This window comes from Cygnus atratus, chromosome Z, assembly GCF_013377495.2.
Source record: "Cygnus atratus isolate AKBS03 ecotype Queensland, Australia chromosome Z, CAtr_DNAZoo_HiC_assembly, whole genome shotgun sequence".
NCBI classification, from domain to species: domain Eukaryota; kingdom Metazoa; phylum Chordata; class Aves; order Anseriformes; family Anatidae; genus Cygnus; species Cygnus atratus.
The window spans coordinates 78,254,043-78,281,107 of NC_066396.1; the positions used below are offsets into that span (position 1 = coordinate 78,254,043).

Genomic DNA, 27,065 nt, shown 5'->3' on the forward strand with positions numbered 1-27,065 from the left:
ACTGCATGGTATGTTTTTGTCTTTCTTCTTCTCTATCTAGGATACTTTACATATTCTGTGATGTGGATTAGCAATTCTTGAGCTTTGTGAGGTAATTCTGAGACAGCAATCAGTCATTTACATAATTAGTGTAACAGTATTTAATTGTATGATTACTGTAAATATGTGTAATACTCTAATGGTGTAATTAGAATGTGTAATTACTACCTGTAATTACATAATTAGGTGTAACGGCATAACTAAACTTCTCATGAAAAAAGTGGATATTTACAACACCAGCTATAGGAACTGGTATACTGCAGAATAATATTGCTGGCATAAAAAAGGAGAGTTACCATTTTAATGCTACCTGTGCTGAAGCTAGCTCAAAAGCAGATGAGTGCTAAAAGTTTGTGAGCTGTGCCAAAGAAGTAGAAGGATATGGTTAGTTTCCTCAACAAGGGTAGTTCAGAGATCTCCAGTCAATACAAACATTATTCCCATTGTTAATCATTTGTTATTTATTTATAACTCTTCATACACTGAGCTGAATAACGTACATATGAATATACTGAATATATATGAATATAGATGAATAAAAAGTGGTATAACTGAAGTATTTAAATATCTATATTTTAAAGTATTTTATAAATACCGATTTAAGTAAGATATTACTTTTACCTTAACTCTTTATAATCTTTATAAAATCTGTCTGATCTTATTTTGGTTTTCGGGATTACCCAGACTTTCAGAATCTGATCTTTATAGTGAGCTCATAATCAATGTTATTCATAAAAGCACAGGCAGCTCTTCCCAGGACAGACAGCTCCTGGATTAACTCCACTAGTGAATTCTCTGTAAACCAGTGGTCCATCTCCCACCTGGCTGCTTTTGTCTTCCTTTCAGGTCTGTACCTTACTTGCCTGACACCTATTTTATGCATGATATTCAATTAAAACCAGAGCCAGAGTCAAAAAACAACAACAAAAGCTGTTGTTTTCCTTCCACAGAATGGGTAGACAATCTGTGGTACACCTTGCCAGAGGGTATCATGGGTTTTTAGGTGATTTCAAAAGAAGTTAAACAAATGCTTGGAGAACAAGCCTCTGAGGGCCATTCTTCCAGGTACCAAATCAATTGAGCAGGCCCAGGCTTAGGCTCAGGAATTCCCCTGAGCTGAAAACAGTCCGATGATGCAGACACATCAGAGGAAGTACTGTATTTCCATGCCCTGCTCTTACAGTTGTTGGTATTTGCTAATAACTACTGTTGAAGACATAATACTTGGATAGATTGAACTCTTAGTGCGAATCAGTTTTTATATTTTTCTTCTTTACTCTACAGACAGCTTTCCATTTGACTCTTACATAATAATTTTACCATGCAAATGTTTCCATCATATCTGATGCTTTACTTGAATGCCCGGCTGATTTGATCTTTTAAATTTCCCCCATTCAGAAAAGAATAACATGATTATTTTAATTTTAAGCAATATGTATTTGTAGACCAGTTAAATATTTCTACAGTATTCTGTAGTTGTTTCTGTCAAAGAAAATAGTAACATTTTTTTAAAAAAGAGATGTAAACACATGGCAATACTTACTCTGTTGGCAGTTTCTCCCCATAAATTCACCTGGACATTCACAGGAATAGTTGGCAACAAGATCTGTACAGATTCCACCATTCTTGCAGGGTTCAGCTTCACATTCATTTACATCTGCAAGAAGCACACAAGATAACGTCAGGATTAGCAAAGAAAAAAATTAAAAGCAATAAGCACATATTTTAAAGCACTAAATCACAAAGTATTTATACACCAACATTGTAAGACATACATTCATTCTTTTGCCCAGAAAACATGCTCAGAAAAGTACATGATTAAACAGGGCAAGTTTTAGGAAAAAAATCAAAGCAGTCTCTCATAAATTTAGCTAGTTTCATATACCTATAGAAGTTTTACTGTGTCCCATCACACAGCAGAATTGAATTTTTTGCTCAGGGATTTTCATTGTAGCTTCTAGAGGACATCAGAGCTACAAGTCACAGCTTGGCCTTAAATACACAAATTTAATTAGTCCTAACAGAGTACTCATTAGTGACACTTGCGACTTCAAGAAATGCAGCTACTTCTTTATCAACAGATGCCATTTGAGAATGTCTCTCAGTTCATCTTAATTCATTAAACATCTAATTGACAAGGTTGTTTAACTGTCTAAAAAATTTCCCTTCTGTGCATGCCTTAGTGAGCAAATTGAAACTAATGGCTTGATCTAGAAGCTTGAAAATTTTATGAAATTCAAGATAGAAAAGTGATTAATTTCATTTGAATTTCCTTTTTTCAGTACTTCTTATCAAATACTGCACGAATAGTCCTCCGTGTTTTTCAATGTGGTGAGCTTCAAATATAATATCAGGTTCTTTTTCTAAAGTGCAATATTATTTTTCAGTCATCACAAATAGACACATGAAAGATAATGATATCTCATAGAATTATCTGTATGTTTATCTTTAATCTATATAGTCTGAAAATGTGTGGATTTTATACAGTATTGTCTCAAAGAACTTTATTAGTGCATACAATTAATTGGTTGCATTAGACAATGCAAACAGCAAACAAGAAAGCAATCTTTAGCTTGTGATGTAATTCCACTTCACTTTTCCTTAAGTACATGTTCATTTTGGATGCAGCTGATGATAAACTGCACAGGTGTATAGCACAGAAATATATTAAAATAAGAAGACACTTAACAGAGATAAATTAGATGCATTAGCTGATGGGCCAAATGGCCTATGAATTGAACTAATACTGTCCTGTTGAATCTGTTTCTGTCTCCAAAATGCAAAATTGGTTTGGACTGGCATATACAAACTAAAGAGGATCCTATGCCACTTCCTAAGTCCAACGTGATAAGACTTATGCAGAGGAGGCAGAATTCAGCTTTGTCAACAAAGTTGCTTGATTTCTGGTAGTTGAATACGTAGCTTTTGCAGTTTCATTTGACACCTTATATTTACTAGAAATCTAAGTACAAAAAAAACCAACAGTGTTTTAATACACAAGTCTTCCACAGATACGAATTTTGTGATGCCTATGGGGAAGTCTGTATCTCCAGTCTTTTCTGCAAATTTAAAAGCTGAGTATCTGTCAGGTTGGAAGATTTGCTACAAATGAAACAAGTGACTCTTGCAAGTACTCTTGTAGAATGAATTAAGCTGGGCTACTGTGTGTACCAATATTAATTTTTTAGTGCACAATACACAAAGATAGAAATGTATAAGCTTTTGAGCTTCTTCACTTAGTCCTTCTGCCCCATTACTCCTGCCCCCTCCCAACCTTTGCACTCTTGAATATTTGTTCCACATACCCAGAGTGGTATATGTGCTATTTCAGTGAGATGCAAGTTGGTAAAATCAAAATCTGTTTTTACTAGAATGCTCCAAAGACGTCCTTTTTTTTAAGGGTGATTTTATGGCAAAATTAAACTTTCTGCCTTTGTGGTTCCAGATATAAGAAATTTGAGAAGAAAAGGTACTGCAAACAGATCTGCAAGCATTTCTTTATCTGCAAGCAGATAAAGAAATACTGTAAGATTTTAAAAGATTATAACATTTATTATGTACTGCAGTATAATTAATTGATGTTCTGCACATATGCAAATTTGCACAGATTCTAGTGATTTCCTTAATGTACATTAGTCTACCAAGAAATGAAGTAGATTACATAGGACCCAAAGCACAAGAACAGTACAGGTATCTGAACACAGGAACAATGCATTTTAAACAAATAGTTGATACAGTTGCCTTACAACTAGTTGCTTATTTTACACAAAACCATTATTTGAATAATGACGCATTAGATATATGTGACTCTGCCCAAACTATGGTGAGAAGACACCTTTTTAAGCAACATACTTAAAACATTTTGTGAGCTATTTCTTTTCATGAAGTGATGGTCTATTCATATTTTGCTGAGAAGGTATGCAAGATGAAGATTTTTGGTATATTTTTAACACGCACACAAACACACACACACATATATATGTATAATGGAAATTGCCCAAGCAAATCTTTGCCTTACTTCTGATGAGAAAGCATGATTTTAGGATATGAAGAAAAAATTGAAGACAGATCCAAAGTATTGATGTAAATGGCTGTTCCTCACCAATTTCTCATATATGAGAGACAGTCATATCTTCTTGGAAACTTTCCAGCAGGGAGGTGTCCTAGTTCTTATATGGAGTTTCATGGGAAGTGTTAAATCTGAGGTTTAACATTAACTTCCAGATTCTACCTCAAACCGAAAGCAACTCTAATGAAAGAGTTTTAAATAAAAGCTGTTTGTCTAAGTTTTTAGTCAGAAGATAATAATGGAACACTTTTAAAGTGCAGTAATGCAAAGTGTTCAGCTCGTAGCAGGCCCCCATCTTAGCTATCACTGTTTCCTGCCATTCGTCATCCATATCCCCTTCTCTGCATTCGTTCACCCCATTACTACAGCAGAATACCTCATTTCATCTGTATCATGCTGTCCTGTGAAAACAGTTTACATTCTTTTTTTCTTACCAGGCACAACATAATGGCAATATTCAGAGAAGACTCGGCTGTCTCCCATTCAATCATCTAAAGCACATGAAAACCAGCAAATACCACCCACTGATCAGACAAGCTACAAAAAAAAAAAATCTAGCTCAGTCATGTTCTAGCAGCCATAGAAAGTAGTCTGTAAATGTTAAAAAAGCAGGGATGTACCTTTCAACTCGTCTGATCGAATGACCTATGAATGCTGAGTGTGTATGAGGAGGAAAGATCACAGAAACTCATCAAATTCATGTGCTCTTGCTGTTGTCTCTTCTGCCCTTGCTCTCAGAGACGATACTGGGTTAGAAGGATGTCATGGTTTTCAGCTGGGATAGCGTTAATTGTCTTTGTAGAGGCTTGTATGAAGCTGTAATTTGTATTTTTGACGAAAACAATGCTGATAACGCACCAATGTTTTTAGTTGTCGCAGAGCAGTGCCCACACAGAGCAGAGGCCTTTCCACAGCTGCTCGTGCTGCCCCACCAGCGAGGAGTTTGGGGGTGCACAAGGAGGTGGGAGGGGACACAGCCAGGACAGCTGGCCCCGACTGGCCAAAGGGATGTCCCTTACCATGTGGCATCATGCTCAGTAAAAGCAGTGGAAAAGAAGGAGGGGTGTGTGTGTACATTCAGAGTGATGGCGTTTGTCTTCTCAACAAACTCTTAGGTGTGATGAGGTCTGCTTTCCTGGAAGTAGCTGAACACCTGCCTGCTGATGGGAAGCAGTGAATGAATTCCTTGTTTTGCTTTGCTTGCGTGTGCAGCTTTTGATTTACCTAGTAAAATGTCTTCATCTCAGCCCATGAGTTCTCACACTTTTACCTTTCCGATTTCCTCCCCCATCCCACCTGGGGAGAGTGAGCGAGAGCTGTGTGGCACTTAGCTGCCACATAGTGGCACCTGGAGTACTATGTCCAACGTTGGTCCCCCCAGTACAAAAGGGACATAGACATTTTGGAGGCAGTCCACTGACATACTGGAGAAAGTCCGTTGAAGAGCCATGAAGGTGATGAAGGGACTGTAACTGTCTCCTGTGTGGAAAGGCTGAGAGAGCTGGGACTATTTAGCCTAGAGAAGCTTACGGGATTGGGGAGGGCGAAAGGGAATGGAATTCATCAATGTACTTGAAGAGAGGGTGCAAAAATGGAGCCAGGCTCTTGTCAGTGGTGACCAGTGCCAGGACAAGAGGCAGTGGGCAAAAACTGGAGCACAGGAGGTTCCCCTGAGCACCAAGCAGCACTTCTGTGCTGTGCGTGTGGCTGAGCACTGGCACAGGCTGCCCAGAGACTCTGTGGGGTCTCCTCCTTGGGGATCTCCAAAAACCACCTGAACATGGGCCTGGGCACCCTGCTCTGGGTGGCCCTGCTGGAGAATGGGTGGGACCACATGAGCCCCTGAGGGCCCTTCCCACCCCGGCCATTCGTTGATTCTGTGGTAACCTTCATGTTGCTATGATCAGAAATGCAGGGGCAGACCTTCAGCTAAGCATGAAGGCTAGTTTCATTTCTTTGAACTAGCAAAATTTCAGAGTTTTATACTAAAATTAATGATGGTTACTGATCTCTGAGCTTCTTTTTAATCACCCGTGTCTTACTAGTTGTTGCCTATAAAAATATCGCGTACTGCACTAATAAAAATTCATTCTTAGCTGAATTTCTGTCTATTAAAGAGGAAGTAGAGAAGGAACAGAGCAGTGTGCTAGAAATAAAACCTGCCAAGGGAAATGACCAAAGAACAGACCTGCTCAGTTCTAAATTAAATTCTTTATATGTATTTATAAAATTTAACAAGATACTTCAGCTCCCTATTTGCCTTTTTAAGCAAAGCCCATTAACCTTCCATTTTCAGCAGGTTATTCATCATTTTAATACAGGCTAACACATTCATGGAAGAAAAATACCAAGGTCACTGTGAACTGAAAAACATTAAGTGAACATATGAACTATCTTCTACTTGGTGAAATAAAGGTAGCAATTTATCCTCTTAAAAGCTTTTCTATGTAAAGATAATATCTTCTCGAGATATTTATTTTCTTTCTAGTTTGTCATTTGTATTGCAATATGTGTAGAAAAATGCACAACTTTCTAGCATATTTCATATTGCCTGTAGAAAACAGATTGAACCTTACGTATCAGATATTTTTAAAGCAATCTTCGTATTCTATCCCTATGGAGCAGTTAGCTATGATCAGTGTGGAAAGATGAAGTCTTCTATTATTACATTTGTTACTTGGATCCTACAGTGATTTTATTTCAGTAATTTGAGAACCTTCAGCCCATCAGTTCAAACAAATATGTCATATTTGACAAATGAGGAAAGACAAGCTCATTCTTCCATCGTGTTTGATAAAAGAACAGACCTTTAGCTGGAAAGATAGTAAACTGAACCATGTTAAAGAAAAGAGCTTAAGTTCTACAGAATTATTAAATTTACTATTCATTATTTCATTTGATTGAATGTGCAGATGTAGCATACTTAAAAGTGGTTTCTGAGAACTGCGGACGGTTTTTGTTCAAATTTCTAGATGTGCCAATTATGATACTAAACTTTACACTGGCTTAAGTGTTTCTTTTTTTTTTTTCTGAAATACAAATATTTCCATTTAAACTTTGACGTATTTTCCTAAGGAAATTGAAATAGAAATTTTAAAGGCCAGAGTTTCTGGAGTAGTTCCTCCTAAAGATTTTTACAGAAAATCTATCTTCATGTTGTCAGATATGAATTCTTCACTGACAATGCAATTGATTTACCTCCACTAACAGGGCGTGCTTTATGTGCAAGTTAAGCACAGACAAAGTGAAATCACTGTAGTTTACTCATGAGTTTTCAGGTTTAAAGTCAGGCCATACTTTAAAGTTTAGTTCATACTAACGCATTGTAGTAACTAAAGCACAGATACCTGGCTGCTACCACAGAATTCACTTCCTTGGGAAGGAACCTAGGAAGTCTGCTAAGTGCTGAGTGAAATGGTCTCCTGGAGAGGCTTAAACACCAGCATGGGAAAAGTCAGTATTTCTAAATTGTGTCCAGGTTAGCTTAAAAAGCAAAGCAAACAAACAAAAACTAAATCATACCAAAACAAACAAAAAAAGCCCTTCCTCAAGATTTCTCTTCTGAAGACAGACTTTGAAATTGACTGTGATGCAGGAACAAAGAAACACTGACCATTTTTTGAAAATAGATTGTTGCTTGAATTATAGCTTGAAGACAGTTGACTAGGAAGTAAAGGCTACGTTCAGGTTTCTCTATATCCTGCAGATGATTAAATTTACATTTCCTACCTTACATTTCCTACAGTCAAACCACAACTACAAAGCTAGCATGCATGCTTCTATTTGAGGCACAGTCACCATCCAACCTGGACAGAATTATGTGGTCAGAAACTGGGCAAGTAGGAGACTGGTTGACTCTATTACATACTAATTTGGAGAATCACTATGCAGCAGAGTTCTGGGTTTTAGTCCTTGTTTTCTGGATTATATCTTTTTTTTTTTTTTTAAACAAAACAAACCAAACTCTATTTAATAAAACATGAGTAAAACCAGATATTGTACTAGCCAACATAACTAAAAATACATATTCCTAATTTTGGACTTTAACTGCTAAATACAACCACATGTCCTTTCCTAAAAAAATGTCAAAGAAAATATGCATTTTAGTCATGTAACTGTCATAATCAAATGTTTAGCTATTACTTCTAGTAATTTGAGTTATTTGGCAAGTTACGTGAAATCAACCTGACTTTTTGTGGCAAAGGGACCAATAAGCTTGATCAGTTGTTTTTGCCAGCGCAGCTTGATTCTTGGCTGTAAATGCACACCAGTGCCTTGTTCCCGTCTCCTGCTTGCTTGTTCTTTGCGTAGCTCAAAATCCTAGTTCCTGCCACCTGAGCCCTTATCTTTGATCCAGCACTACCACTTCCAGTACAGACTTCCTGAAGTTCCCTCCTGCCAACAGAAATTCTTTCTTTACTCTTTGATTTCATACTTATTCTGGCTTCCCTATCATGTTGTCAGCTCATCTTGGATCAAACTCATATTTTAATCAGTCTTCTAGTTTCATAAAAAAAATGGCCCATCTTAGCCACAGTGTCATGATTCAAGCTTCCACACTGGAAGCCAACTTGGCCCTTGTTAGGGGGCATTCATTAGGCATACCCCAGTTGTGCCTCAGTAAAACTGCAAATATTTTTTTTTTCCATAGTGAAGTCAATTCAATATATAGAAAACAGAAGATAAACTGGGTATAACCTCTGTTATAACCTGGCTTCTATGAAGAACCACAACTGTAAAATGATAAAGATCATGCTACAATATGAGAGGCTTAAAAGAACCAACCAACCAACCAACCATTTTTTTTTTTTTTATTAACAAACAGAAAAATTACAAACTTCACTGGTTGAATTCTATTCCAAAATAAAAGTGTGTTTCTAAATAACACTGTGCTCTGCAAGTCTCCAGATGTAAATACATTTGGAAATGTGTATGTAAATATATTTACATTTGGAAACTTGTAGAGAAACACAGTATGGAATAATTGTCTTTTACCTGGACCTTAGTCTTAGCTTTACTTACAGTTACTTGATGGTTCTTGACAGATTTTTTAAAAGTATTCTCCATATACATTTTTTGGTTTGTTTCTTGCATATTGGTCCTGAAAGACTTAATTACATGCATAAGTGCTATAAGACCGAAAAAAAAAAAAAAGTGGATGATCTCGCTTGCAGAACTTTGTAGTAGCCTGATGTTTAAACACTCAGACTTTTCATTACTACTTTCATAACAAATACCATGAAAGTCATATTATATACTCTTTCTTATTATTACAGATTTGTAACAATTTCTACAAGTGCCAACTTTTTTTGAGGTATTACATGGTGAATCTGCATAGAAATGAATGAAATACTACCAGTTTTATTTGGCAAAGAATCTGATTCAAAAGATAATTTAGTATGACCATCTTAACAGAGAGGCACTTCGTTAAATCATACAAATGAAAGATTATATCGATTCTCATACAGAAGAACATGTCTAGCTTAAAAGTAGTAAAATATTTTTTTATTTTTGGTAAAAATCTTTTTGATTTTTTTTTTAATTTTGGTAAAATATTTACACTCAAAAATTGTCAACTGTTTTTTCTCATGCTCCTGTGGTTTATTAAACCAATCTTAAATTGTAGAGGTACAACATAATTTTTTCTATAAAGCTAGAAACTTCAAAAAAAATGTACTTAAAGATTCAGTGAGCATCACCAAAAACTTTGGAAGCACAGATAGATCACCTCCAACTTTTGGTCAAAAGATACTGAAGAGTAAGTAGTAAATACCACAATAACAGTTTTATTGTCAATTGTAGCATTAAGGTTTCTAACCTGTTTCTGAGGAAGTGTTTGGCTGTAATGTAAACAAAAAATGAACTATATCTTCAACTATAACAATTCCTTGATTTAATGAGAATAATATAAAACCAAACACTAGTAAATTACTGGTACAACACCGAGTTACACATTTCAAAAGAATAGAGTACCTTCCCATAAAATTTCTGAATTTTATACACAGTATTAAATCTGAACTAGATGTATTCAATCCGTATTCATCACAGAACAGACATCTGTTAAAATTTAGTGGTTTGATTGCTTTCTGAAAGCTAGTTTCCTGACCACAGAAGGCTCTGAAAACTTTGTGCCAAATAACCTGCAGGAAACTTCAACTGTAATGTCATACTGAAGTGATTCACTGTTCAGATATCCTTATTATCTGATCTTCAAAAAGAGCAGAAAACAGCATTATGCTCGAGAACAAAAAAAATACTAGCCTCTTGCTCCCCATCCTTAAAGGCAAAACATTATGTTATCCCTACTGTCATGATTCTACAGTTTTCCTTCTCCTGCAAGTATTTGATATGACATATTATGGCAAATGTCCTCCAGAACAATACATCACAGATCTCTTAATTAGGATTTTTCCTGAATTATCCAGTACCATATATAGTATATAGTATCATATCTTTCTACTAAAGAGAGTAAGCCATGTAAGAAACTTACCTAAGTTTTGTTCTGAACTCAAAGGAGATACCCCACATAGGGAGGCCAAAGAAGTAAAAATAAAGTCTAGATATGTCAGAATTTTTGGATTGACTATATAAGGAACTTTGAGATAAACTTGTAACCAGCAATGTATATTAAGGTCTAATCATATAACAAAAACAATTTTGAGAAGAGTTTTGTTGCTAACATCTCCAGTTCTGTCAGAAACTGCCTCTTAAGCATTCTCCTAATATAACGGCCTTGCTTTTCATGCTTTCCTTTCAAAGCAATTTTACATTCTGTTAGGCTTTAGATGAATTTCCACTTTTTTTCAGTGTGTTTTTATAACACGTTATCTTAGATAAAAAAAAAACATTACGCCACCTGTAAACACTGATTCTTTTCCTTACTTAGGAAAAAATCAAGTGTTATTTCCCCCATTAGAGGTCTCTGAAACAATTTTAGGTCAACTTGTTTCAAGAAAATTGGAATATTTAGCTATAACTCTGACTTCTTTTTGATTTGTAAGGAAAACACAGTTTTTAGAGTGAAGATGAAAGGATATTTTCATTCTTTCTTTTTTTTTTATGACATTTAAAAGCACGCAATGTAAGAACTTTATTTTTAAGAAAACACTATTTTTAACCATGAATAATTTATTTCTCCTGTAGTTCATCTAGCACCTATTCTACCTATTATTTTCACCCCTGTTCATGGTAATGCTGTTACAGCATCAGTGAATGAGTGGTAGCATCTATGTGTAAAATCACACTTTAAGACAGATATATTTTTTATATATACAGCTTTTTCTAGCTTTCTTCATGTTTTGTAATGGTACTTTCCCTCTGTTACCCTCATCTGAATAAATTTTTCCAAATTCAATTTAAAGTTCAAAATCATTTATGAGTGAATTTCTATACAAAAGTAACTATAACCACAGTTGTCATAATGCTAAAGATGAACTGTAGAAGAAGGTGAAGATTATCAAGAAAAAGACATAACAGAATATTTTGCAGGATACTATTATTTTTGGCATTTTGCATAGAAAAATACTGTTACTCAACTTATAAGAATATACATCAGATATCTCTGTGAATACTGCAACATTTATGTATCACACCAATATAAACAGATACAATATTTTATGTGTTTAGGTACATTTTATGAAGCACACAGGTGTTCCAAGAAGAGAGCAAATATTAATTTCAACATTTTTATACTCAAAAGGTTTTTTTGTTTGTTTGTTTGTTTTTTCTTAGAACTCCCTGGACACTATGTAAAAGGATGCTAAGATCACAGAATTAAGTTCATAAAAGTCAAGTAGGAGCTTCTAAAGTGAGTATAAAAGTACCTATTGACTTCAAACAATTTTATCAGCTCCTAAATATGGTAGGGCTCTACAGGAATCTTTGCCACAGTACATCTTGTTGCATTTCTGCCAATATCTGTGGATTTATTTTCATTTATATTTCCATGATACTTCTCTATCCATGTTTCTGTATTAAAATCCCCATAAAACAAGTTAAAAACAAAAACAACAAAAGCAACCCCCCAAAAAAAAACCAAAAACCTGACAACTGCTCTGATCATGCAACAAAATATGAATCAAATATGTTCCTACTGCTGTCTTGCAAAATTTTTACCTTTCAGTTGGAGCTACTAAAAAGTTATTAAAAATTTTCTCTATGCAGTCACACTTCCACCACAGGACTATGCCAGCACTTCCTGATCTTCTGTTTACCTGTTTAAATGCATACTTAATGGTTTTCCAGCTGAGGTAATTTAAATTTAATAGAATTTTGGAATGACATTCCCTGGACCTTTCATATTAGTTTTAAGAGTTGGTGCTTTAAAAGTTTTTTATATAAAGTAAAAAAGATTTTTCATATTTAATTATTTTTAATATATACTGGCATGGAAACCTTCATCCCATTAAGTAATTTATCATTTAATTTTACAGTGAAGAAGCATGTCTTTAAGGCAACAATTCCTTTCATTTCCAATGAACTTTATTAAAATAATTGGCTATTTATAACAAGCATCTGACAAACCATTTTAGCTGTAGTTGAAGAAAAAAATCATACTGAAAAGTGAATCAAGTTGTGAATCAGTCTTTATTACAAGCAATGTTCCTAGATTGTCAGCTTCATGTGTAAAAATTATCCAGCATTAGACTGTAACCTCTAACTGGATTATTTGTACAAATAAGTGTAGGGGGTCTCATGACAAGAAGTCCAATTATTTTCAAAGCAATTTTGAAACCAGATCAGTAAATGAGCATATTTCCCATCACATATCCCAAGACAAATGTGTTCTTTCAAAATGCAGTTGTTTATGCATTTCAGAATAGAGTGAATGTAGGGATACATCTTTTTTTCACCTGAGTACAGTTATGGCATGTGTTTTGAAAAATGTTATTAGACTAACAAGTCCTGGAGGATATGATGATGGATGTTCAAAAATGACTAAAACAGATGGTTATATTTGTTCACATGTCTACATTAGATATACATGGAGTGAAGTGTACTGCTGTAGGGCCAATCTATAAACATCTAATTTCTGCACTCATAAAAAGTTGTCTGTGGGACATTGCATTGCATACGTTGCATAACTGCACATAAAGGAGCTGCACAAAGGTCATTTCTACCCTTTATAAGGTGTTAACCTTAAATCCACTTGTAAGGTATTAACCTCACAAATTCATACTCATAGTTACTCATAAGTGTATGTATGTTTTACTGGTTATTATTCTTATTGTTAGATTTAATCACAGAAACAATCTAACGCTGTAAATAGGAGAAAGATCTTTTGGCATAGTTCTCTAACCTTTTTTCCCCTCTAGTGACTGTGGAGTACTACATTTTATTACATTTAGTATACATGGACACTTAATAGATCAAGAGCACGTTTATAAATCATTTATATGGAAGGTTAATAAATGAATGGATGATTTACTACAGGATTAACCAATTGCCATGGACACTAACAACTCTAACATATCAATATGTTTATTATAACTATATAGAAATCTTTAACCCTATAATGACTATAAACTTCCTTACAGCAGAAAAAGCAAGAGGAAGGACCTGTGCAACTACAGGAAAGTCAACTTGTCTTCAGTTCAGTCCCAGAACTTCCCACTTGTGGGAACTTAGTTGAAAAAATCATCCTGAAAAGCATTTCCAGGTAGATGAAGGACAAGAAGGCCATGCAGAGCAGACATCATAGATTTATGAGGAGGAAATCATGCTTGACCAACCGGGTATAGCCTTATACAATGATGACACTGGTGTGGTGGACACAAGGTAGATGTTGTTTACCTCAACTTTATTAAGGCTTTTAATGCTGTGTCCCATAAGGTCCTCATATAGAAGCTGACAGTGTACACTTTAGGTAAGGGGACAGTGAGGTGGACTGAAAATCAGCTGAATGGCCAGGCCCTGAGGGTTGTGATCAGTGGCACAAAGTCTACCTGGAGGCAAGTCACTGGTGGTGTACCTGGGGGCTTACTACTGGGTCCAACACCATTGAAGGCCTTTGTTAGTGACCCAGGTGTTGTGCCCCAGTGCACCCTCAACAAATTGGTGGCTAACAGAGAAATGGGGAGCAGTGACTGCTCCACACAATGGGTGTGCTGCCATGCAGAGGGCCTGGACAGGCTGGGGAATTGGGCTGCCAGGGATCCTGTGAGGTTCCACAAGTGAACCGGCAGGTCTGGGCCTTGGAGACAAACAATCCCATGCACCACCACTACGTGCCAGGGGCCAACCAGCTGGAAAGCAGCTGTGTGTGCAAAGAAAGGCTTTGGGGTGCTGGTGGACACAAGCTGACCATAAGCCAGCAGCACGCCTTCATGGCAAAGGAGGCCAGCAGCTGCCTGGGCTGAATTAGGAGGAGTGCTGTCAGCAGATCAAGGAAGGTGATCCTTCCCTCTGCTCTGCACTGGTAAGACATACCTGCAGTGCTGTGTCCAGTTCTGGGCTCCCCACTATGGAAAAGACATGGACATGCTGGAGAGAGATCTGGGGAGATATAAAAACCTGCTCCTAGAGCAAAGCACTCTGGTTGTCCCTGCCTGAGCAGGGGCATTGAAGAGGTGATCTCCAGAGGTCCCTTCCAACCTATGATTCTGTTATATGTACACATAAAGTATACATCCAGAGGTCCCTTCCAACCTATGATTCTGTTATGTGTACACATAAAGTATACATGATATCTATGTAGAATGTATTATCTGTGGCAAATTCACAGCACTATTAAAAACTTACCCATCATTTTATCTTTTGGACTACAGAAATTTCCTTTCTTCCTCTGCCAAGGTGTAAAAGAAAACCCGATCTCCTTCCCCACAAAGGATGCAATATGTGTGTGAAGCAGTTTCCTCACATCATCAATGACTGTCTAGTATACGAAGGGAAGTATTTTTCCAGTGGACTTCTGTCTCCACATGACTGACAGCACTATTATCTCAGGGCACATACACCCTTGTTGTTCTTCATGATTCACAGAGCTGTGTGTCCTGCAACTAAAAACACCTCTCAGAACTGGAACTTGTATTTATGGTAGCTGGGCCAGGCAACGTCACCTTTGTTTGATGCTCACATCAAATAAGAGCTATCCAAATAAGTTAATGCATTTTCCAAGTCTATGTTCAGCAGCCTTCCAATTTATAGATATCATCTGCACAGAACTTAGGGCCATGGGTGGTACGATCCCTGTAAAACATCTCTATTTTTGCTGAGAAATGGAAGGAGGCTTTTTCTCTGTTAGGGCACTGAAATAATGAAGTCAGATACAAATACTGTTTTCACCTTTAACTTTTTTCCTCATTTTGATGTATGTCTTCTCCTGCAGTGTTATTTTGATGCTGCTTTCATACTAAGTATGATTGACAAAGAAAATAGAATGGATGAGAAAAGAGCAGATGAATTCTCCTCTAACAATGAAAACTACTGGTATTTTCTAACTATTTTAATTAAACTCTAAAAACTGCATGAGAGTAATAATTGTATGCATATATAGCATATAACATTAAATACAAGAAAGGATCAAATAGAACACATTTTCAGAACCAGATGCCTTATTGGCTTGTGTTGAGGATAAAATGAAATCTGACAAGATTACAAAACTTATCTATTATTTGCAGGAAAACAGCAGTTTAAGTTCTCTTTTATGGTGCAGAGCATACACATCTGGACTGTGCAACATCAATTAACTTCCAATCCTTTCTAGTAAGAAGGCAATTGCTGAATGCTATCATTTTTGCTCATTCAAACCAAAGCACAGATAGCAGCAAAAGTCCTTCTGAGGTGATAAGTAACTATTGACACTCAGAGTCGCAGAAGATCTGAGCACTTGGCTGGAAAAGTATTGCTGTGAGAACTAATAAACTCCTCTGGTAAGCCTGAGGAGTATCTAGTTTATTAACAGCAGTGACCAAAAAGGTGTGCATCAGTTACAGCACTTATCTAATCTGATGGAAATGGAGAGCTGGCAATTCCACCTCTTAAACACATTCCTGTGTCCCCACTTCTCTAGGACTTGGCTGATGTGTGGCTACATGAGGAGTCAACTCGGTGATCTGATCCCACCAAAAGTCCCTTCTTGTGGTTGGTTTGTACGCTTCTGAACGAGCCTGGTGAGATGATTCATACTGAAGGTAGGCTGCTGAATCTGATGGGGATATATTCTCAGGGATGATGAGCACCATCACCTTTGGTAGTATCAAGCAGTCACACAAAAGGATTAAAAAAAAAAAAATCAGGCCAGATTTCAGATCATGAGACTACAGAAGCTCATGTGCCTCTCATGCCATCAGACATTAAGAAGTCATAAAGAAGGGTGAGAAACATGATCTATTCATTGTTTTCAGTGCACCTGAAAAACAAACGAACAAAAAACAGGCACGGACAGGTTATGTCTGTTTTTGAAATTAGAGTGGTCTTACAGAATTGTATTCATAGTGTGTGATGATTAGAGTGGAAGGCACAGTATCTGTATTACCTATAACTCAGGGATATTTTTCTGCACAAGATCTAGGCTGGTTGGGTGGACTGAATGCCTATTTACTCACTGAAGTGTTTTGTGTCAATTCCTAGTGTGCAATATGAGGAATTTAGAATACCAGACTATTTTCTTTTAGATTGTATTCATCTCAAAGGGAACCAGTTCTTGTGCTCTGAGACCGCTCTGTCACATGAAGCAAAGCATACCAAGTGGAGATGATCAAGAGATCTTTAAAAAAAAAAAAAAAGCACTCCTCAACTAAAACACTCATCTAGATGCCCTACAGAAAAAATAGTCTATTATTTAACACATCAGAATAAATGCAAGATAGAATATCCTGCGTATTCATATGCTAATGTGATGGCACCATTAGTTTTGCTTGAGATATCTTATGAATACAAAGGGAATACCTCTGTAATGCAAAATGGTATATACTATTAGAATATTATCTCATTATATTGCACTTCAAGTCCAAGTACTGTGTTTTTTTTTTTCAAGTTTTGAACACACAGGTAATGGGCTTGACTATATCCTTCTTTCCCTCTGTATATCACTTACTTACGAATAAACTCACTGACCTCAAAAGTGTATTCACATGAGTAAGTACTACTTAAAACTTCAAAAGAGTAGATAGTGCTCTTTGCCATCTTCAAACTGTTCATTGGGTCTGTTGTATAAAAACACCTGAGGACTAGGTCCTTCTTTTTTTTTTTTTGTCTTATTTTTAATTTCTAGCAAAATCCTTTGAAGAGCCATGGGAATTGTTCAAGTGCCGAACATTAAAGTCAGTCATATAACTTTCAACTAGTTCAATGAACAATGGAAATACTAATATTCTACATAGAGAACTGTACAGCCATTTGCCAGCAAGAGTTCATAACACATATATAGTATTTTCATTCTGCATCCTTGATACACCCACATACACAGATGGTTCAGAACAGTATTTCTTACAGCAGGAGAACAATAATAAGAAAAAAAAAAAACATACCCAGAGAAACATTTAAATGATAAAACTTATCTTTTTTTTTCTAACAGCTGCTTGCTACACAGATGGATCAGACTGTGCCACTGTGTGACAAAATTCTAAATGATAAGTTTTGTCTCATTAAATAATGAGATTTCATTTCAAGATTTCATTTATCTTCATTATCTTCCTCATATAAATGTCCTGGTACCTCTGTAACGAATCTGCAATCCCCCCTTTAAAGCTCTAAGCATAGCTGTGTTGATCCTAAAACATCGCAATCGCTGAAATTGTCTTATAATTTCCTCTGCCTACCTAAATGGGCATAAAAAGTGGGGAGAAGGAACAGAGAACAAATGATATGCTCAGCTGCAGGTTTCTTGTGTTTTTCCTCTGACCTTCTGTAACTGTTGTCTTTCATCTACATCATCTAACAGGTCAGAGTTGCAGATGTATTGTACAATAACAATTCTCTGTAGATGTAATAATATGGTTAACACCCTGTCTTAAGAGCTTGATCTTGATGCAGATTCTTGAAGAAAAATTGTGAAAATGACAGTTTGGGAACAGCCCAGTGTTATAAGTCACTTAGCATTTCAAGGCTGCATCAAAGAACACATGTTCAAAGCTTTCAGAAAAGGGCTTATGACTGTGCAGAAAGCCGTGGATATTGCTCTCAGTAATAACCATTCTCTCACAGTTAGAAAGATGGGGTAGTACCAACAGATGGTAAGCAGGCTTATTCACAAAGTATACTGCTTGACAAACTGACAAACATGAAGGTGAGAACTTGCAATCACTGAAATTAATTAGTAGTGGTAAGGCTATTTATAAGACCACACTAACAAACAAGGCGTGTTTAGCTTTTCTAATCACTATTTTTCCATTTAAATATGTTTTCCTTAGTACAGTCTTACTATGCCAAATACTTACTAAGATAGCATTTTGAGCATTCCCATGAAGAAGACAAAGACTGAGCAAAATGAACTTGGACAATGGTCACACTTCTGGAAAGCTGTCTAAACCAGCATATTGAATTTTGGAAATATGAAAAGTGAAGCGTTAAAAATGCAGATTTTCTCCACTTAAGTTCTGAAAATGGAAGGAAAGAATAGAGTTTATCTACTACAACATGACCTTCTCCAGTGAAGACAACTTCTGTACCACTTTGTGTAACAACAGAAATGAACGTGTATTTTTTTGTAAGTGTGAAAGAGAACCCAAGAAAGAACAACACAAAATAATAAAATGACACTGAGGTCCTAGATAACAGCTTTTTTGTTTGTTTGTTTGAATGCATAAACTTGAAGAAAACTGAAAATATTTATATTTATTGCAAGGAATAATGCAGTAGTAAATCATAAAGACTGACCATAACATATCTAGAGATACCAGATTCACTTTTACTCTTATCCAAGAAAAATTTCTGTTGAAGTAAATTGAAGTTCAAATGATGAGCGCACAATCATGCCTTTATATGAAATCTGTTTAAGCATGAGACATTTAAGAAATACTAAACTCCAAACACTGGTATGGTAGCTTTAGAAAAAAAAACAACACAAAAGTAGGAGTGGCAGAGGCTAGATTAATCACAGTGTCCAGTTCCCTTTCTGCTACTGAAGAGCTTCCTACAATTCCTCAAACTACTCTCCATTTTGATGTAATGCTTCTCTGTTACAAAAGGACTACAACAGCTTATATAAACATAATACACTCCTCCACATTCTCATTTCCAAGCCACATTAAGACCACTCACACATTGCTTTCAAAAGAGCAGTCTAGTTACTGAACATCTAAAAGGAAATCTTTTTTTGTTGTTGTTGTTGTTGTTGCTGTTGTTAAATGTGTTTGCATGCAGTGTTAGCAAAACTCATTGCTAATATTGTCTGTAGCGCATTCAGGAATATAAACAGTTATTCTCATTCTGAAAAAGCATATTATACTTTTTATATTAAGAGGGAATGTGTAAAGTTGACATTACAATTCTATTATTGAATTAAAAGAGTTCATTTTTAATTCAGTATTCATTATTAATTCAAATATAAAGAGGAATGTGCAAAATATTTTTCTTATACTATCTTTTTAAAGCAGAACATGAACAAATTAAATTCCTTCAGCAGTCAAACAGCAACGCATATATTTTTGGAGCATTAATTTCTTTCCATGGTAAACTAATACTACTGATCCTTAAGAAAGACAATAATCAAGGGAAGAGATATTTGCCCTCCTACAAAAGATGCCTATAAAGGCTATTGACAGTTGAAGTGACTTTTATAACATAAAGCACACTTTTTATTTTTTTTTAAATACCAATCATTGCACAGTTCAGTCAGTCTACAGGTCATAAGAAACCCACCCCTCTGTTCAATATCCTATAAAATCCAAAAGCAATCGGGAAGATCTCCTTTCCTCCCACTATGACATCTTATGAAAGAAACTTAGACATCAAAGTAGGCCATTTAATAAAAGCCTCAGCTCAACATCCAGCTCTGGTTAAAACAGGAAAAAATGAAAAGAAACATCCAACAAAATGCTGCATAAAGAATATAGAAAGTGGTGTAAGGATCTTCTGCCAAATAAATGGTACAGCTTTGTCTTCTGTACGGGTCACTGTCCCAGTAAAATATACCACACAACAAAGATAGTTTTGAGAAAGTCACTGAGAAACCATTAAAAGTCTTGGAAAAGCTCTAATGTGAAAAAGAAAAGGAAAAAAATTAAACTGTTTGTAGAGGAAAGAGTGAGATGGAAACATGACAAATGTATGCAAAATACTAAGTGGCATACAGAAAGCACTAAGAAGCTTCTTTTCTTCTAGTCATATAATGAACAAAGAAAGAGAGTTTAAGATGCTGAAAGACATCAAATTTGAAATTGAAAAGGGATTTTTTTTCAATATACTGTGTAATTAGACTATGAACTCAATGCATCAGGCAATTGTTGAGGTCAGATATTTAACAAGAATAAGAAAAGATATTACAAGTTTGTACAAATAAGAAGAATAAGCAGTGCTGTATAACCAAAGATAACAGGAATTAAACAAAATTGGAAGGGATATTATACTTCCTACCTGAGATTTTAAGCCAATCTCTAGCTATTACAGAACAAACTAAAATCCTTAAGGGGACAAATTATGCCCTCTTCTCATGGTGGGTGTGTCCTGAGACTTTCTGTGAAGTGTTGGCCTATTTCCTTCAAAGTACTAGGTGACTAAGTAGACTACCCAAATAAAAATATTTATTTGGATTTAAAGCAAAACAAAACCCCAAGTTCCAACAGCCTCCAAATTATTGTCACTCTTGTTCAGTCTCACCACACATTTATTGTAAGAAGATGCATCATTAAATCTTCCTCTGTTCTCATTTGACAATCTCATCAATTTGTACCTCAATTAACAGCATTTGCTTTTCTGGGCAGTTTCACACAGAAGTTTTCCTGGACTTCTATAACTGTGACAAACATCTGCTTCATTGCTGCTCCTACAACTGGTGTATGGTTATGCCTTTAACATGTTCTACATTTTGCCCCATTATGGTTTCCATTTTAGGAATAATGTTTGATTGACTTTTCTTCTGACTGTATTTATTGGCTATTGGCTTTTTTTCTTCTTTGTTGGTGATCTCTTATGGACATCTTTCAAACTACTTGTTTTCTTTTACATTTCAATTAAGCAAAATTCTAGAAGGTTACCAAATGAGTAACAGTCTTTCTGCCCTTTTTCATTTCTTATCTAAGCAATTAATTAGACATGGGAATAGTTTTCAGAATTCAGGTAAATAATGCTTATATGAATCTGTTCCCTAGGACATCTACAAGTAACTTGCTATTACTATACTTTATAGCTTATTATTATTACTTTATATAATTTAATATTAATATAATTGTTAAAACCATACAAATAGCTAATTACAACAACAACTAAAACAACCAACACAAAGTAAAAAGAAACACCTGGGTTACATTTAGAACTCCCTAAGCCTAAACATACATTGCAGGAGAAGCCATAGTGAGTGTTCATCACCAGAAGCATGGGGTGAACATCTGGTTCGGTGTATCTGCATCTACCCTACTACATTAAATTTGTCCACATGGCTCAGGGGCCTGCTGGCTTAGAATAAACTGCATCTGTGTGAGATGCACTTGGTTTTAGCCTCCAAAGCAAGATAACAGCATACAAACCTCCTGTGGAGAATGTTTTCTGGACTGCTCTACCACCAAATTGCAGCTGGAAATGGTTTAGCAGGAGTGCTTGCTCATTGTAACAAAATCCATGCCACATCTTCCTCACATATAATAGTTCCTAGTAGATGTAATAGTTCCTGGATTTGAATTTGCTGCTGAAGCTTTAGTTTATGCATCATCTCAACTAGGTCAGAAATTCATGGAGATTGGCTGTTCCAGTTCCAATCCTGCATGTATAAGCCACTACCCTACTTGTAGTTCAGATGATACTTCAACATACTATTAAAATGTGAGCTGATGCTCTGCCACGTGGCCTCCCCTTCATGCAGTTTTTCAAAACATTAATATGGCAGCTTGAAATGCCACAGACCTTCCATGCTGTGGAGGTAGAAAGAAGAGAATGCTGGAAAAACACTAGGAAGACATTGCTTACATTATCAAAAGTATTTGTTTAATAAGCCTTAATCCTCTTGGAGTGCAAGGCATTTAGTTATGTCTGGCAGTGTTAATGATGCTCAGAATATAAAATCATTTCCAAACCAAAACCTTAAATCTGAACTCTTTCTTGTTTCCAGTTTGATTTTTTTCTGGTTGGATCTTTCCGTCATTTCAGTTAGCTGAGTGCCAGCCAGAAACCAACACTTTGACATATATTGTTGATAATGCCTGAGTTTCATATTTTTTTTTTCAGCAGGCAATCTTTATCTGATAATCACAATAATGCATATTATCTATATCTCCCAGTTTATGGATTTTTGTTTTCTTTTGTGGAAAATCCATCCATCTCATGTCTCCAGGGTATTTCCATGGATTTTGACTTGTTCTGCAGAACTGTACTTATAGCCTGCTTTAGTGGGTGAGAATATAATCCTTCTATATGTAGATGAAGGCATTAATTATCTGAACAGCAGCTATTTGTCCAGCATTTTCATCTGTCATGCTGAAGAGTGATTAGTGAAATTGACAATGATTTAACAATGGATGCTGGGTCATGAATAGCAGTACTTCTTCAGGCCTTTTTCAATAAAAAATTGGAAAGATCAATCAAGATTGACTTTCTTGAAATCCATGGTTTAAAAAAGGGAATTATAGTGCATCAAATCATTGCATGCTTCTTTCTAATGAATTAGAAGGCCATGTAGAAAAAAGATTAAGAATAGAATAGAATAGAATAGAATAGAATAGAATAGAATAGAATAGAATAGAATAGAATAGAATAATTCAGTTGCAAGGGACCTACAGAGATCACCAAATCCAACTGCCTGACCACTTCAGGACTAGTCAAAAGTTAAAGTGTATTTACACAATGTGGCATTTTCACATTGATGGCTAGCTAAACTCCACCACACCACTCTCTCACTCCCCTTCCTAAAAGGAGCTGGAAGAGAAAATATGATGAAAGAGGGCTTAAGGGCTGAGATATGGACAGGGAGATCACTCACCAATTACTATCGTAGGTAAAGTAGACTCACCATAAGAGAGATTAATGTAATGTATTGCATATTGCTAACAGACTAGAGCAGTAACAACTAAAAGCAAACTCCATCCACCCTTTTCTACCTTTGGGAAGGAATGTGGAATTCCTTCCCAAACTGAGCCCGCAGGGGCTGCCCACAGGCAGGAGCTCTTCAGGAACTGCTCCCACATGGCTCCGTACCAGGGGGTCCATCCATCCCCCAGGAGCAAACTGCTCCAGCACGGGTCCCCCACGGGCGGCAGCTCCCCCCAGACCCCCTGCTCCTGCATGGGCTCCTCTCCATGGGCTGCAGCTCCGGCCCGGGGCCTGCTCCTGCGGGGGCTCTCCATGGGCCGCAGCCTCCTCCAGGCTACATCCACCTGCTCCACCAGGGGCTCCTCCACAGGCTGCAGCGTGGAGATCTGCTCCATGTGGCACCCATGGACTGCAGGAGGACAGCCTGCTCCACCAGGGGCCTCTCCACAGGCCGCAGGGGAACTGCTGCTGCCTGCCTGGAGCACCTCCTGCCCTCCTGCTGCACTCACCTGGGGGGCTGCAGGGCTGGTGCTCACTCCTCTCTCTCTCCCAGCTGCTGCTCCCCAGCAGTTTTTTTTTCCCTTTCTTAAATCTCCTCTCTCAGAGGCCCAACCAGCATCACTCACGGCCCAGCTCTGTCCAGCGACAGGTCCTTTGTGGAGCAGCTGGAGCTGGCTCCTTTCTGACATGGGGCAGCTGCTGTGCTCTGCTCACAGAGGCCACCCCTGCAGCCCCCCCCCCCACTACCAAAGCCTTGCCACATAACACGTTAAAATGATCCTGAAGATAAAAATGATTTGTTGTTCTTATGAATGAGCATCACACCAACAGAGTACACCCTCCTGTTGCTGGGTCTAAGTTTATGCAATTTTCAGGAAGTTAACTGTTCTAAGTTATTCTCTGGAGGAGCTGCTTTATCAGTGTACAAAGACCATAGGTAGAATTGCCTTAAGCTAGTTTTTGCAAACTCCTCTCTCCTTGTCACTAGATACTGTCAACAACAGGTTTGAAAGTCAGATTGGCATGCATAAGCATCTTCATGGACATCACCACAAAAGTCTCCCCAGGTTTCTACCTGAGGTAGCCTTTCCTATCCAGGCATAGGTGATTTTATGAACCCTGAGATGGGAAACTTCTATTAGCAGACTTATTTTCACATTTTTGCCACTGCAGAGTTAGAATCTTTTCAGACTACCAATGCCAATTAGTACCAGTTTTGAAATAAATCTAGCACATGCAATCAGTGAAGTTATTAATGATCTCTTTTATAATTTACATATTAATTATTTACATGAGTAAAAGGTTGAGGGATCTCAGAAATATTGACAGGATGTTTGTTGATAAGAATGACAAAATGTGCCAGCCTTGGGAACATATCTTGATTGCAAAATCAATCACCTATCTTAATTGATGTAGCAGCAGAATATGATACATGAAAGAAGTCAAAAAAAAAAAAAAAATCTGGAAATCTTAACAGTTTATATGAAGATACATGTCTCGCAGTGAAGTTATTTTAATTTACCTTTTCATGATGGAATTATTTTGACACTTCTTACTTGGTTTACAGTGAATTCAGAATTGAACTGCTAAACTTTATGAAACAGAGGAACTTGTATAAAAGGAACTTTGTGAATTAAGCTAAGGAGATATCATATTAAAGAGCTATGTAGGATTCATCAATGGAAGTCTGATTCTTCCTGATTACTGGTATGTTCTCCACGGCTTCTCATAGCTGACATACTTAGGGACCTCTTGAATACAAATATATTTTATATGGCTTATTATCACATTGTAAATCAAATTATCTGAAAAAGACAATTTAATTCTCTCCCAAAGAGTATCTTTTCACATAAAGGTATCTTATTTGAAATCTCTTTAGCTGCTGTCTTGGATTCTACTCTCCCCACAGGGAATTTGAATCACCCATGTGAGAACTCTCCTTTATTCTGAAGTTGGTATAAGTGCACTTCAGTGATTATCTGGAGGATCACAGTAGCTAATTGTTAGAAACCGGAATATTTTTGAAAGGATATAGGGGCCCAGTAAACAGTTACCATTAATCCAATAATGCACTATTGCGTCTTTTTTTCACCAAGTAACATGATATGATCCTTTCCAGACAGCACATGTTAAGCATGCATTTTGCTTGCTGAAAATTCGTGGTGTTATTTACTTCATTGCATCCTAACAAAAGGTAACCTTTTGACATCTAAGGTAACGCCTTTGACATCTAATGATATCAGAAATATTGTGTATCGTGTGTGGACTACATGTCTGGTCTTATGAAGGAGTGTGCCTGAGAACATAATGATGACGTTTCTTCATGCTGCTAGGCATCAATGGCACACAGAAGCTGTCTGGCTCTACCTTTTATAAGAGCAGTCACAGGGACAGAGACACAACTTCCCATCTTGCCACTTTCCAAAGACTTTTGTTCCACTTCTTAGGTGACAGACTCATGTAAAATGCATGCAAATGCCAAAGGTAGGGAACCACAAGGTACTGCACTCACAATTTAGCCTATATTCAACCTTCAAGCTGGTGTAACCTCTGAGTCACAGTCAGACATAAACTTGTCTGCTCTTCTAGTCTCAAGAGTCCTCAAGTCCTGGCTATACAGTTTAAAGGCAGGCAATAACTATCCTTTGCCTTCATTATTATAGTACGAACTCAATCCCCTACCTTGAATGACTGCTCTAATGATATGACTATAAAAACAAATTCACTATGATTCCTAATGGTAGTCAGTTCCACTAGATGCCCAGAATCAGGGCTAGATGGAAAAGTTTCCAAAGGAGTGGATAATATCCAACATTTTCTTATATTCTTGGTAGATGAGGTAGGCATAATTTAACAAGATTAAGCTAGTGGGACTAAGTTTGACTTCATGCATCTGAGTCGCCGTCTGGACGTTCCTATGGTACCTACATAATAAAATAAAAGGGAGCGTGACCAAAGTTAATGGAATTGAATATCCATACTCTGGTCTTTGGACACACTTTCCTTTGGGGATATAATGAACATAAGCTGTTACTTTGGCTGGACTGTACTGGTTCCTTGACGCTTCAAACTGTAGACAAGTATCTAAATGGAGCACTTATTTAACGTAGACTGGATTCAGTGCTTATTCACTCTGTTTTTGGATGAGTGCATTTGTCTTTTAACTGCAAATGAAACTAGATTCTTGAATGTTTCCGTTTTTAACCTTCTAACTGCATAACAGTTGGCTTCCAAATGCATCAATAACATGATTTTTTGAGGACTATTATGTGCTTTACTGCACAAAATAAAACACAAACTTGGCATCTAAGTTTCTCCACAGGCACGCACTTGTTCTAAATGAGTTTTACATATGAAAAACAAAACAACAACAACAAAAAGACCAACAACAACAACAAAATACACAACAAAACAAAAACCAAACTTCAACGGATAATGCAGATTATACGTTAGAACATGATCTGACTTGCAAATAAATGTGTAACCCATTAATTGGTTTCGATCATTCAGAACTTCTGATGACATTAATTGGAGAAACATGGAAACATGGTCCTGTAATTTCCAGTTTAAGCACAATAAAATGAAATAGATATTCTTAAAAAAATTTATTTGTGAGGTGTAGATCTTACTACATGTTCCCCCAATGAGTCATTATTAAAATCTGAAGTTTGCTACTTGTTATTTTTATAATGACACACTTTAACAGATATCAACCTTCTGTTCCCAATCTAATCTTAAACTAGGACAAACTCTTCAAATAAATTCTGAGGAATAGAAAGGTGTCCAGATATTGTATTTAAAACATGATTAAATGTAAATACTGTTTAAGTCTTGAACT

General features: G+C 36.6%; 1 protein-coding gene across 2 annotated transcripts in view; it reads right to left on the bottom strand.

Moving 5' to 3' along the window:
• The window catches only part of EDIL3 (EGF like repeats and discoidin domains 3), a 269,638-nt gene that overhangs the window by 100,190 nt on the left and 142,383 nt on the right, over positions 1–27,065 (bottom strand). For both annotated transcript variants that reach the window (XM_035563213.2, XM_035563212.2), the window contains one exon: positions 1,583–1,696. In XM_035563213.2, the coding sequence (XP_035419106.1) occupies positions 1,583–1,696 (114 nt within the window). The remainder of the gene's footprint in view (positions 1–1,582; positions 1,697–27,065) is intronic.